We start from the raw sequence: 13,414 nt of genomic DNA on the forward strand, positions 1-13,414 counted from the left end.
AATTATTCAGAACTCACATGGGAAATAGAGGTTCTCTTTACTGGGCTCTCTCAAGAGTCCAGTATCTGAACTCCAGTAAACCTCGACACTGAACCCTTATTCCATTATGTCCCCAAGTGCCTAAGACATATGTCCATCAGCCTCAGATTGTCATTTTGCATGGCAATTGTTTGTTTGCATATCCAATTAGACCATAATGTCCCTGTGGGCAGGGAATATATGTTAGTTGTCTTTGTATTCCCAACATCTGACATTCAATTTATATTTGTGGAGTGATTGAATGAACAAAAAAAAATTGCTTCTGTTAATCATTAACAATCCTCAGAATAAGCTCCTTTAAATTGTCATGTACACCAACTTTTTTTGTTCTTCTGCTCTCTGCTACCTGTTTTAATAAAATAGAGTAAATCATCCAAGACAGTAACATGACAATAATAATCTTATGCTGGGATTTAATGACTCAAAACACCAAAGTATCTGACAGACACTGAAGCTGGAAAAGCTCTTTAATTTTTCCTACTGTCTAATTGCATAAAACTCTTAACAAAATGAGACAATCTCAGTACTATAAAATGAGCTTTTATGTATAATTTCTTTCCACAAAGAAAAAAAGTTGTCTTCTTTCATTTCGCAAGGAGGAGATTAAAAGCATATTAGAGGGTTTTGTTGGCCTGTTGACTTCTGGAGTTATAAATTTGCCGCTGGTTCTTTAAAATATTCAGAGCGAAGCTTTGTTAATTCATACATGAAACAAGAATTCATACATGTGTGGTCATCTGGACACAGCCTATACTGGGAGATGCCTTAGTATTATATATTTTAAAAGGAGTTTTTGAACAAATAAAATAATTTAAAATGTAAAGAATATATTGCAGCTACTTGAAAAAAAAATGAATGTAGATTTACGTAATCTACTTGTCACAGCAGATGTATAAGATTTATGATTTGGTGCTAGATGTTTAAATTTTTGACTATAATTTAATGCATTGTGAAATTCTAACTTAACTCAATGGCTCATCCTTTAATCTATTAGCTTGGCAGCCAATATTTAGATATAGAAAATTCCTGCCAGGTAAATTTAGCTCTTCCAACCTTAGTCTCTAACCTAGTCATATCGAAAGATTCTTCCTTGATCTCCTCACAGTCATCTTGCCCTTCTACAGTCTGTTGATTACCTCAAAATCCAAGTCTGATATGTTACTACCCACCTACCCCCCACTTAAATTACTTTTAATTGCTCTGAGGAAAAAAAAATAATTAGCGCAGTCTAGATTTTAGAGGATCCCACGTGCTTTGGTTCCCTTCTATCTCTCTAATGCCTTGTGTTCTGATGTCCCTTCGCATTCTGAGCTCTCTCGTTTTACTTAGTCCCCTGAATAAGGCCACCTCTTATCATCACATGATCTCTGTAGTTGATATTCTTACTGCTGAGAATGCCTCTCCCTTCTTTCAAATTCAGAGGTTGTCCTGACTCCTGAGAGCCCAATTTGAACATTACTTTCTCAGAGAAAAACATTTTCTTTTATCTGTCTCCTTCCTTTAGCTCCTAAACCACATCAGGTTGCCTTCTATAAGTTCTCTTAACACTATATAGCTTTCCTTCATAGCACTTGGCACAATTACAATTTATTTTTGTCATTATTTGACTACTCCCTTGGACTTTATGTTCCTGAGGACAGAGACCTTGGGTTTTGCCTGGCACCTGGCAAATGCTCAACAAATGTTTACTATGTTAATGAAAAGAAGACTCATTTCTGTGGTCACATCCAAAGAAGGAATGCTGTTTTCATATTGTAAGTGTAGCATTAGGATCATATGCATCCCTAATATTTGCAAAAGAAAAGCTCACTTTTGGTTTGGCCAAGTATAGCCTGAGGGAAGTGATGAAAACTAAAATTTGTTACTAAAGCAAAAAAAAAAAAAAAAAAAAAAAAAGGCATCGCTAGGACTTCAGACCTTAAGAAATCAGTTCCCCAAGTTTAAAATACCAAGGAAGCTAAAAGCAGACCCAGGAATCTCTCTCATCACAAGCTAAAGCTGTGTCATAAAGTCACCCAGGAGTAGCAAATTAAGAAGCTTACAAAGCAAAAGAAACGATCTAGGACCTAGAATAGAACATGAAATGCCTCTTCTTTTAATCAAACTTAATAAGCCTGTTGAACCAAAGAGACCTACACTGGACACTGAGGAAGTGAAGTAAATAAGGGATAGAGCCCTTTGATACTGCCAGTCCCAGTGTTACATGCCTGAGCAGCAGCCCGCCCCGCTCAGCAAAGCCATCGGAGGAATCTCGCTACATCCACAGATGAGAGGGTCCTCACCCCCTCCAAAGTTATGAACTCTGCTCCTAGGGAAAGAGACGTATCTCTAGGTGGATTTGAAAATTTATAACTCTAAATTTGTCCACAAGAGGCTTAGCAGTCTCGCTTGGGGTCATGCCACGAAAGAATTATTCATGATCTAGAAGTTCAGCCTCTACTGACCCAGCACGGAGGTAGGCCCAGACAGTGGATGTGGGAAACAGGTCATTCTGGCTGCATTTGAAACCTGTTGAAACTAAATAACAGCAACAACAGCAATATGAACAGCTATGATCTAAAGTGGAGGAGCCCAGTCACATTTTCAAAGTAGCAGCTGGGTGTGCTGCTCAGTTCTCCTTTGAGAGAGAGCCTCCAGATGCCACCTCCTTGGATCCACCAGAGTGGAGCAAACTATTTTCAAATTGAGGTCACACAAACCCCAACCACTACCTAGATAATGACTGAGCATGACGGGAAATACTGGAGCTGGGTTATTGCTAACCAATATGGAATTTATCTAATGGACATACTTTGTTTAGAGACTCACCATTAGCCTGGCCAAGACTCTTTCATAACTGTACTACAATCTGAGACTCTTCCTAAATCCTTCCTTCTCTCTCTCCTTTCACAGGTATAGGGCCTGCATTACCATCTAAAGGCTCTTTCTGTCTACTCTTGTTCCCTCTCTCCTTTATTCTTCACATGCCTCCCTCCCGCAATATCTCCTGCATGTAACATAATTTTGACGTCTACACCTCAAGAAACCTAAAATGATTCACCCTTTCAGATAAAGATGCATTCGAACCACTGAAATAGTTCTAAAACAAAAGATGCGTTATTCCATGTGTGAATCACAAAATACCTCCTCTACATGTGTCCAGTACAATAAGAGATGAAGGAACTTAAGAGAACTGAGATATGTTTGAGAGGAGACACCTTTACTTTGGAACATTATTGCTTAAAAGAGTTGTTGATGTTGATTAAAGAACTTATCTCCTTTTTATTAACATTCTAAATGTGTCTAACCTGTCTCCTTTAAGGACAAACCTCCAAGATGGGATGTGAGGGAGGCAGGGCAGAAGGAATAATCTGGGATGATATATTCCATCTTAAACAGTTGTTATGAGGATGAAATTTAGTGTATGCACCTACTTAACACATAATAGGTGTTAAGTCTCCTCTCCTGCCCATTATAGGATATCTTCTATCTCCCACATCTATGATAATTAGCAGAAAAGGGGAGGCAAAGTAGACATACCATTTATCCATCAGCAATGTACAAGACGCTCTCAAGGTGAAAAGCAGAATGCATTTCCCTTTACTCACAACTTAAACCTTTACTCATATGATCTCACTGTCTGATATCAGCTGAAGCTCCTTCCAAATTCCACTTTAGTTCCTCCTTCTTTCTCCTCACAAGAATATTAAAGCCTTTTCTTCTTTATCATTTCTGTATCACCCTTGTCTCTTCAGGTATCTTGCCAACAAAGACATCTTCTTCCTACTGATTTAAACTTATTCTTCTACTTCTATTAATTTACATGATACAATTTCTGCTTATTTGATTCATGGCATACATAATAACCTCCCTGTTTCTTACTATTTTAATAAAACAGATTTCCTACACAATCAGTAAGATGCATCATTATGCACTCAATAAGAATATTTTTAAAATATGGTGTTTCATAAATGATAAATTCTGACTTTGAAAAGTCCTGAGACTAGCTGATCATGCACATTGTGTATGGTATTTGTCTACTATTAACTGAAGAGAATTTGGATGAGTTGTGATAGATGCGTCTAAGTCACAGAGCACTGAATTTTCATGGGTATGGAGAGGAGGTTCCAAGGTTCCCAGATGAAGCTCTACTGATAGGTAGTTCCTCACAACCTCCCCCACCTTAACCCAAAGATTTTCTGATCCTTCCCATCCAATAGGCTCCTGTACCATAAGAGATCATGCTTGTGTTTACCTTACAATATTCTGTAAGTGCAGATCTTAAATCTATTTCTGCTTCTGTTCACCTGCCTCTATATGGAATAACTTACCTCTGTATAGTCTGTCCAAGGTCAACTGATCCTGTAGCTGGGTGTGCTGCTCAGATCTCCTTTGAGAGACAGCCTCTGGATGCCATCTCTTTGGATCCAAGAGAGTGGATCCAAATGTTTTCATATTGAGGTCACACACACCCCAAACTCTACCTAGATAATGATAGCCTAGATAACGGCTCTAGCTTAAATAATGGCATTTTTCTAAAGCCCAGGGATGCCTGTTTTGGTATCCCTGGGCTTTGCGAAAGTCAGAATTATGAATTTTTAAGGAGTTTAAAAACATTTTGTCAATGATTTCCTCCATGGTGCCATGATAGATGGAATACTGGGTTGCATACTGGGTTGTATACTGGGTTGTATACTTAGATCATCTGACAATACAGAGTGAGCACCTCTCTGAAGTCATTGTTCAGAGGATCAAGCAAAGAACTCATGAAAATATATGATTTTTATTGTCTATTTCAAAAATAAATTTTAAAAACTAAAGATAGAACTTTGCTAACCAACCAAAGCAAAATTAATAATAATAATTTTCAAAGTATGATTTTCTGTTATGAATATTTTAGTAAAGCATAATATTTAACTGATACAAAAAGAATTCAGGAAAAAAAACATGAAAGCTCTCATTCTATTTGAGAAGCCAATTTGGGAATTACAAGATTATTATGAAAGATGAAAATGGGGCCCAAATGCTTCAATTCCATTTCCCCTTGTGAAATAGATATATCATGAAACAGAGTCAGTCAATGTTCCAGGAGCAGTCAGCGAGAATGTTGCTGGAAATTACAACAGGAAAATTATGGGCGGAATACAGGACATGAAGAGAACACTAGATTAGGAGCCTCTTAACAACTATAAAACCCTGAACATGCTTCAGTAACTCAAAATTTCTGTAACTTTATAAGGTAAGATACAGGATGGAAGATGTCGAAGAGCACCTCTATTTCTAAAATTCTCTTATTTTTGTGAATTTCCAGTATAAACCTGTAGCCATCTCAGTGGCTCCTGGTAGCCTATGTAGAGGCAGCTTGTCCTAGGCTTCAGAGTCAGACAGAGATGTCGGGCAGACCAGATGAGCATCCCAGCCTCTCCACTTGCCATCCATGGAACTTGGAGGAAAATACCAAATCCTACTGAAACTCAGTCTCTCCATCTGTAAATTAGGAATAGTCATGTCTACCTTACTAGACTAGGACGAGGAATAGGTTATAATATAAATAGAATAATGTACCAGTTAGTAAGCTGTTTCAGCTTCAGACCCATCCTTGTATACGCTGCTTTGTGATGCTGGAGACGGGACTTGGGGAGCTACTTTTTTCCTTTGAGATCGGATTCCTTGCAGATTTTTCCAATAGGCGGCACTTAGACAAAAAGTCAGGAGAAGGGATTTGCTCTTACCTGAATGCATGGCTCCAGCAATGCCTCTTCACTCTGGTAACAGTATTTGGTTCCATTTCCAGCCTGTTCGAGCACACTCAAAACCAATCTCATCACACCCCTTGGGGCCATGCAGCGCCCTTCCTCCAAGCTCCTAGATTCTAACAACCCCACTTCCTCTTTTGTTCTCCCAATAGTAGGGGTAAAAACTGTTCTGTGTTACCTGTTACCGTTTCTATGTTACCTCAATGTCCCCTTTTGCCTTTTTAGTCACCCAATACCTGTTTAATTTCTTAAATTATCTCTGTCGAGATATCTGTGCCTTCCATTTTCTTGATGCATACTGAAACAAGTAGTATAAATAACTATAAATATATAAGTATAATATTCATAAATAAATAGAAAGATCATAGCGCTAAGCGCAGTGCCTGCCCATGTAAGTACTTAGTCTACATTAATTTTGGTATTATTCACAAAAATGCTAATAAAAACAAAAGCACTATAAGTAGAAATTTAGATTCTCTCTTCTGAGAAAGGTCTGGTTAACCTGATGTAACATATACAGGTCCTTGAACTCAGCTAGATTTTATTTTTCCTTCCTTGTATTCTTTTCTCATTGTCCAGTTCTAACGTGCTAAGGAGGCTATCTCTGCCCATTCTATGGGAGTTCTTAAAGGGAGAGCCCACGGCTGTCTGTGGCGTCTGATCTCTACCATCTATGCACAATACTCGAGACAATCTGTGGTCAGGCAGCCTCTTCCCCTCTGCCGTGGAAGACACCACGTCCTGACCAAGACAGCATCTCATTTGAATTTATAATGTCTTATTACTAGTGACTACTTGGCTTTATTCTTTTGGATTTTTACTGTGAAACCAAATCTCCTATATTTTAAATTAAGTTTTGTACATTTTTTTCTTGTTGTTATTTTCAGTTTTATAATTAAAGGTCCTGCCCTCTCTCTTATTGATGTACTTGTGAAATTATTTTGACCCTAGTATAGAGAATGTGCTCAATTATTAGCTTATTGTAGGATGGGCTGAATTCCTTCCTCTTACAAAAATGTAAAAGCAAAATGTCCCTTAACATGAATCAACCTATCTTTCCTGCTGAATTTAGAATATAATCATTGCCAAAAAAAAAAAGACAAATCTTTCAAACTTCAAAAGTCATAAAAATTTGTATATCATATAAAATTCCTTAAAGCAGTAATATTTTCTTTTAAATAATAATGTTATTCAATGAACAATTTGATAACGACTATATAATCCTATCGCTTCCTTTCCTTGAGTCTTTCAATAACTCCTCATTAAGGTCAGAATACTTTTATTTACTTATGCATTTACTTCTTTGTCATAATAAAAGTCCTTTTACTAGCTTGTCACTATCCACATATATGACTGTGTGTAATACCACCAGCCCTGCATTCCAATTCAGTCTCCTAATAGCTGTTTGCCTTTGGTCAAGTTATGGTTCTTTTAATAAAGAATATTTAGAGATTGAGCATTCCTAATAAAAAAAAAAATCTAAACTCTTAAATGCTCCAAAATCGGAAATGTTTTGAGCACCGACATGATGCCACAAGTGAAAAATTCCACACCTGACCTCATGTGACAGGTCACAGTGGTCACCATCAAATCTTTGTTTCATGAACAAGGCTACTTAAAATATTGGATAAAATAATTGGATAAAATTACTTTCAGGCTATGTGTACAAGGTGTGTATGAAACTAAATGAATGTTGTGTTTAGACTTCAATGTCATCTTCAAGATATCTCATTATGTATATGGAAATATGCCAAAATCCGAAAAAATTTGAAATACGAAACACTTCTGGTCTCAAGCATTTTGGATAAGGAATACTCAGCCTGTACTCTGTGCTGCATACTCTAAGCTATCTGCTATTTCATGCATTATCTCACTTAATGCTTTTTGAGGTGGATACTATTATTTTCTCCATTTCACATATACACTCGAGCTTAGTCTCAGATATAAATACCCACCATGAAGTGAGTTGTGAAGTGAGGGACCTTACTTACCAATCACAGTTCACTGCATGATGCAGACATTGGAGAAATACAGCTATTAAAATCACTACTAACCCCAGCAATGATGCATACCAAATTAATGACTGATAACAGCATGCAGTAAGCCTGTAAGTGAATAAAATCAGTGTAATGGCTTTCTTATATTTTCTTGACCTTTAAAAATTCTCTCATTTCCTTAGTATTGTTTTCAGGCAGGCCTTGAAATAAATATCATAGAACACTCTGGTTTCTGTATCCCCTGCCGACCTACAAATCATATTTCACCAAACTGGACATGAGAGAGCTGTCAAGGGCAGTGATACAATCTTGGGGAGCACATTCATCATCCAAACTCTTTCCCTCTACTTTCCCCTGAATTTGCCTCTCAGACCCTCCTGTCAACTCATTAGTAACTCTCTTACAGCAACTTTTCTGTTCGTCTTCCTCAACTGAGTCATTATCTTTCAAATCTCAAATGGACATTTTTGCCCAAAATTTTCCATTTCAGTTCATTGGGAAATTCGGAAGTATTTAAACTTCAGAAATCTATATATAAAAATCAAAAGACCTTTTGTTCATATTTTTAGTTCTTCCTTTCTCTGGTATACCTTAAAAAGCAGAAAAAGTCAGTGATCTTAGTCCTTGTTCTTATTAAGCAGACTGGAAGTTTATCATTTTGCTAATCAGAGGAAGAGAATGAGAAATTAAAACAGTGGTAAGGGGACATAGTAATGCACTGCTTGAAATTTGAAAGTGAGAGAGATAAATAAAGGGAGGGATAAAGGGAGGGGAGGAGGAAGAGATGGAAGAAGTTAGAAGTGATAGAAAAGAGAAATAAAAGGTAAAACTCAGAGGCCATCTCTTCTGTAAAACCCAGACCCATCTAAGAAGAAATAAGAACCACTTGCTCAGGGTTCCCCAGAATCTTTTTTCCTTTTTTTTAAATTTTGCTAACTTTGTGCACAGCATCTTGTATACATCTTGTTGCCTATGTGTCTTCCTTCTATTATCATGAGTACCCTGAGGTCAAGAATCATGTCACATTCATCTTTGTAAAACCTATGCATGTTTATAATTCAGTTTAAAAAATGCTGAATTGAAATGGAAAGTCCAACTGATAGGGGTGATTGAATATTACAAATGCCACATATTTCTTGCTATCATTGTGCCTTATGCTAATTCAATAACTTGCTTTGTTCACTCAGAGATGGGAAACCTTTCTTAAGGTTTGCATGTTCTGGTACTCCTCACATAAACTGGTCCTGTGGTTCTTATCTCAAGGCTTTACAAATCCTCCCCCTCACTCAGGATTGTCAGTCAACAAGATTCATTTAGCCTCTACTAGATGAGGACTAGGTTACAGGCTGAAAAGATGTAGCAGACCTGATCTCTTCTTTGGGAAACTCACAATTTAAGGAGGTTAAAAGTACAAATCAAAATGTTTGTGAGATATACATATTAACACTATAAACAGGAAGTCTGTTTTTCCCTCCTTCATTCTGCAATCTGTATAAAATTTTATTCTCATTGTCTAGCCTCCAAAAATTACTTGAATTATCAATTCCTCAATTTCTACCTGGCTACTTTCCCAACCATATGCTTCCAAACATTTCTAATCTAGTCACTACTTTAAAAAAGAATATGTGGAATTACATCGTTGCCGAAGAATTGAATCATATAGTCCCAAATGGTTTTTCGACAGACAGAAATAACTCCCTTCCATAGTAATAATCTCTACCTAAGGGATCTCAAGGAGTAACGCTTATTTGAATACTGTAATAGAGTAATACTAATTTTAGTATTATTTAGAAGTGAGAATTTAGTATTTCTCAGTTTTCAATATTTAGCTTTATTTAGTACTAACTAGGAGTTAATACTAAATAGGAGTATACTAAATAGGAGGCTTGTTTAGGAAGTAAAGATGTTAATAGGAGGTGTGAAAGTTTTAATTCCCTAGGAATCCAACAAGATTTTCCAAAAAGCACATTTGCAAACTCTTCCTTTATTCCTTTCCAAAGTCAGTGATAAGAATATTTGCTTCAAATCTTTGAACTCTGAGCTCATCTTTATCCAGTAGTCTATATTCCCATATAATCATATTACCATTGTCCTAAATCATAGTCACATTTATATAAAGAGACATCTTTCTTTTTTCTTTCTTTCTCTTTCTTTCTTTCTTTCTTTCTTTCTTTCTTTCTTTCTTTCTTTCTTTCTTTTCTTTCTTTCTTTCTTTCCTTTTTCTTTCTTTTTTAAAGGGAGCAGGGACATCTTTCTTAAGACATTTAGCCTGCCCCAGGAGAGGAGGCCGTGGGTTTCAGAATAAAATAAACTAAATAAAAATCCATCCTCCCACCAATACAGTTGTGTGGAGACACTTACATTGAAGTCGTACAACACACCAAAGTTTGCCGCTGATGCCTCTTCGGCCCTGGGAACTGTTTTCCTAGGTAAACTGCCATATGGCAAACCCCAGAGGTACTGTATGGAGAAGCGAAGAAAGCAGTGAACAATTAGAAACAAAGTCTGAGCCACACATGTGATCACAAATGGTTTTGCTTAAAAGCCCTTCTGAAACATTTTCATGGGGAGTCTTTGAGTCTCCATGTGGGGTCCCATTTTCTGGGAATCAACTACTAAACTCAGAGGTAAGAACAAAGGGAGTGCGAAGAACTCTGCATTCTGAGTTCAGGGGACCACCAGCAGTCAGGTCAACCACATTCCCCAGAGGGCTTTCTGAGGATTCTACTGCCACCATCACCACCAAACTGTTCTGATTTAGAAGTCTGGTAAGGAGAGAGGTAGCCTTTTGAGTCACACAGGACTCAACAAAACAATCTTACCCACACCTTCATATGAGAATACCCCTTAGGAGTGAGGGTGGAGAGAGATTCTGTCCTTCATGTCAAGAGAGAGAACTCAAGGAAATACAATCATGTAATTTGTGGGTGTCTGCAACGTGAGAACACCTGCACCCTGATTATGGTGTCTGCTTCATCACTAATTCAGGGCTGCTGCCTCAAATTCATGCTACCAGATTGGAAGAGAAGCACAATAGGGAGAATAGTACTGGGAAGAGTGGGCCAGTGAGAGGGCAAGAATAGGGTCATAGGAAGGTGCCTTGGTGAGTACTGGAAAGAGCACCTTTCTAGCCCCCATAGCTTATCAAGCAGATGTTGCTCCTTCTGTGAGATGGAAAATTCCCTCCTAAAGCTGGGAACAGGAGATGAATGTGGCTTGAAGCCTGGGTGCAGAGCTTGACTGAGCAAGGGCTGGACATCAATCTCTGCTCACTCCCTGTGCACAAGCTGCACAACTTCCTGAAGTAGGCCTTTGGTCCATCTGGCTTCCTGGTCCGAACAGAATAGAAGGTGGGTTCTATGCATACTGTCTCACCCCAAAGTTGGGTGGCACAGAGGACAAAGGACATTAAGGTCTTAGGCTTGCCCAGGGACACAGGACCTTGGGGCAAAAGGGCATGTGCCTTGGAGGAATAGTGAGTGAGCCTGTCAGGTACAGGCAGCTGAAAAATACAGCCTTGCTGCCAGGAGATGACTGCCCTGGCCTCTGGTGGTTCTGCAAAGTCAGCATGCAGGGTGTCCATTCTCTTGTTCTTTTGCTGGAGTTGGTAATCATTGCCCAGAAAACAGGACGTCCCTCAGCATCTAATACAACCTATAAAAGGGTATCCAAAGCCAGCATGCTTCCTAGCTCTCGGAATACATCCAACCTAACACATAGGCACTCCATCCACTACATAGCAGACATTCTGTAATTTCGTATTATTCAAATAAATCAGCAACAGCCTTTCATTTTCTCCACATGGAGGCAGCATGGTGTGAGGGAAAGAGTAAATGCTGCTGATAAAACTCCATTTATACCTGCATCTGACACTAAGTAACATCATAGTAGCCAGTGATGGAATGGAGGAGTTTCAGATTTCCTTAGAAAGGTAAGCAAAACAAACAAACAAACAAACAAAAATGCTAGGGTTAATTTGAAATAGATAAAATACACACATTCAGCTTCATTACCTGAAAGTGTGCACTTGGGAAATAAACTATACAGGACTTCTGATCTTTGGTCATTGTCTTCTACGAGCCAGACAACTTTAGAAGCCCTGGAATTATCTCAAGGATTATAAAACTAGTGGATTAAAATGCAAAATCTTGGAGAAAGGGATTGAATCATAGGTTCTAGTCCTAGATCAGCTTAATAAAAATTCACTCTGAGATGTTAGCTAAGTCACATCAGCATTATGTGACTCCGTTTACATGTTTTAAATGGGTGAAGAAAACGTCTTCTACAGTCTACATCATAAATTTGTTGTGAGGCACAGTAAGCGAAAGAAGTGAAAGTGCTTTGTACTATTAAAAGCTCAAATCTCTTTATGAATGTAAAGCATTATTATTATTATTATGTTAATGGGAGGCTTAGTATTGAAACTGGCACTGATTTGAAGCTATTGGGTTAAAAAGTCACCCAAAACACCAAATGGCCACTGTCAATGCTGTATGGACCAAATTGGCTTTGAAATACTGGTCCTAAAAGGTCCTTTGTAGGTTAAATAAAACCTAGCCCAACTTTTGTAAGGTAAGCATTAAAGGTGTCAGAATCATTTAACTTCATATGGGTGAAGGCTCTGACCTCAGTCTAGCTTTTTGTCCTCAGCTGACCCTTTCCCCACATCAGCTCAAGGCTTTGTCTTCTTTGATTTGGACCCTCTATCTGTTTTAGTTTCTGACTTTGGACCTCATCATCCCATCCCACTCTCATCCCATCCCACTATTTGTGTGTGTGTGTGTGTGTATGTGTGTTGTGGGCGTTATCTTACTTTGTATCTTAGGGGGAAAATGTTCATTTTGTGTTTCTTCAGTACAGAAAATCTGGAGGCTTTGAGTTGCATTAAGGAAGCATTTCTTTCAAAGCTAACTTGGCAAAATAAAGAAATACAACTCACAAGGTGTCAAAGTCTTCCTCTTGAACAATAGTTTTTAACATTTAGGAACAGGGACCCCCTTGGGAAACCGAAAGAAGACATGAAACTTTCCACATAAAAATACACATTTAAACATACATGTGAAATTATACATAAGTTATATAATTTCAAGAGGCTCACACACCCTTTAGTGAAAGGATTGGGACCTTTGGCCCATGGGCACCATTTTGAAGGTTAATCTCATTACAAATCCTATGACTCTAAGATGTGAAAATAGCTGTTAATTATTCTACTTTAAAGAAGAGATAAATACTTTTCTAGGAGAAACATTTTTCAGCATGTTTTGTAAACTGGAAGTCAGATCTCACCTCTGGCAACATGATGAGGCTAAATGTCAGGATAAAGAGAACCATATTGACTCCATACATCCATCTCAGGAAGAGGAAGTATGAGGCCACTGAGGAGCCAAACTGACCTATTACAAAGAAAATAAAAAGTTTGAAGAGAGATCAAAGCAAACAAACAAACAAAAAGAGCTTTGTCTTGGTTGCCCTCAAAATGAATCCATTAACTGTGAGGCATTCGTCCTTTTTATATTTATAGCCTATAGCATTCTTTTCTCTCTTTTCAGGAAGAGAAAATGTTAATCATGATGGAAGCATTCCCTGTCATGTGGAATGTAGAAGGTGTGTAGAATGCAGTTATGCAGACTGCATGTGACCCAC

General features: G+C 38.0%; 1 protein-coding gene across 1 annotated transcript in view; it reads right to left on the reverse strand.

The window, feature by feature from the left end:
* TMC1 (transmembrane channel like 1) overlaps positions 1-13,414 on the reverse strand; it is a 154,204-nt gene that overhangs the window by 76,882 nt on the left and 63,908 nt on the right. Inside the window, exons 7-8 of the mRNA XM_030814125.1 lie at positions 13,058-13,164; positions 10,133-10,231 (exon numbers count right to left, since the gene is read on the reverse strand). Coding sequence (XP_030669985.1) covers positions 10,133-10,231; positions 13,058-13,164 — 206 coding nt within the window. The remainder of the gene's footprint in view (positions 1-10,132; positions 10,232-13,057; positions 13,165-13,414) is intronic.

Source organism: Nomascus leucogenys, chromosome 1a (assembly GCF_006542625.1).
Source record: "Nomascus leucogenys isolate Asia chromosome 1a, Asia_NLE_v1, whole genome shotgun sequence".
Classification (NCBI taxonomy): Eukaryota; Metazoa; Chordata; class Mammalia; order Primates; family Hylobatidae; genus Nomascus; species Nomascus leucogenys.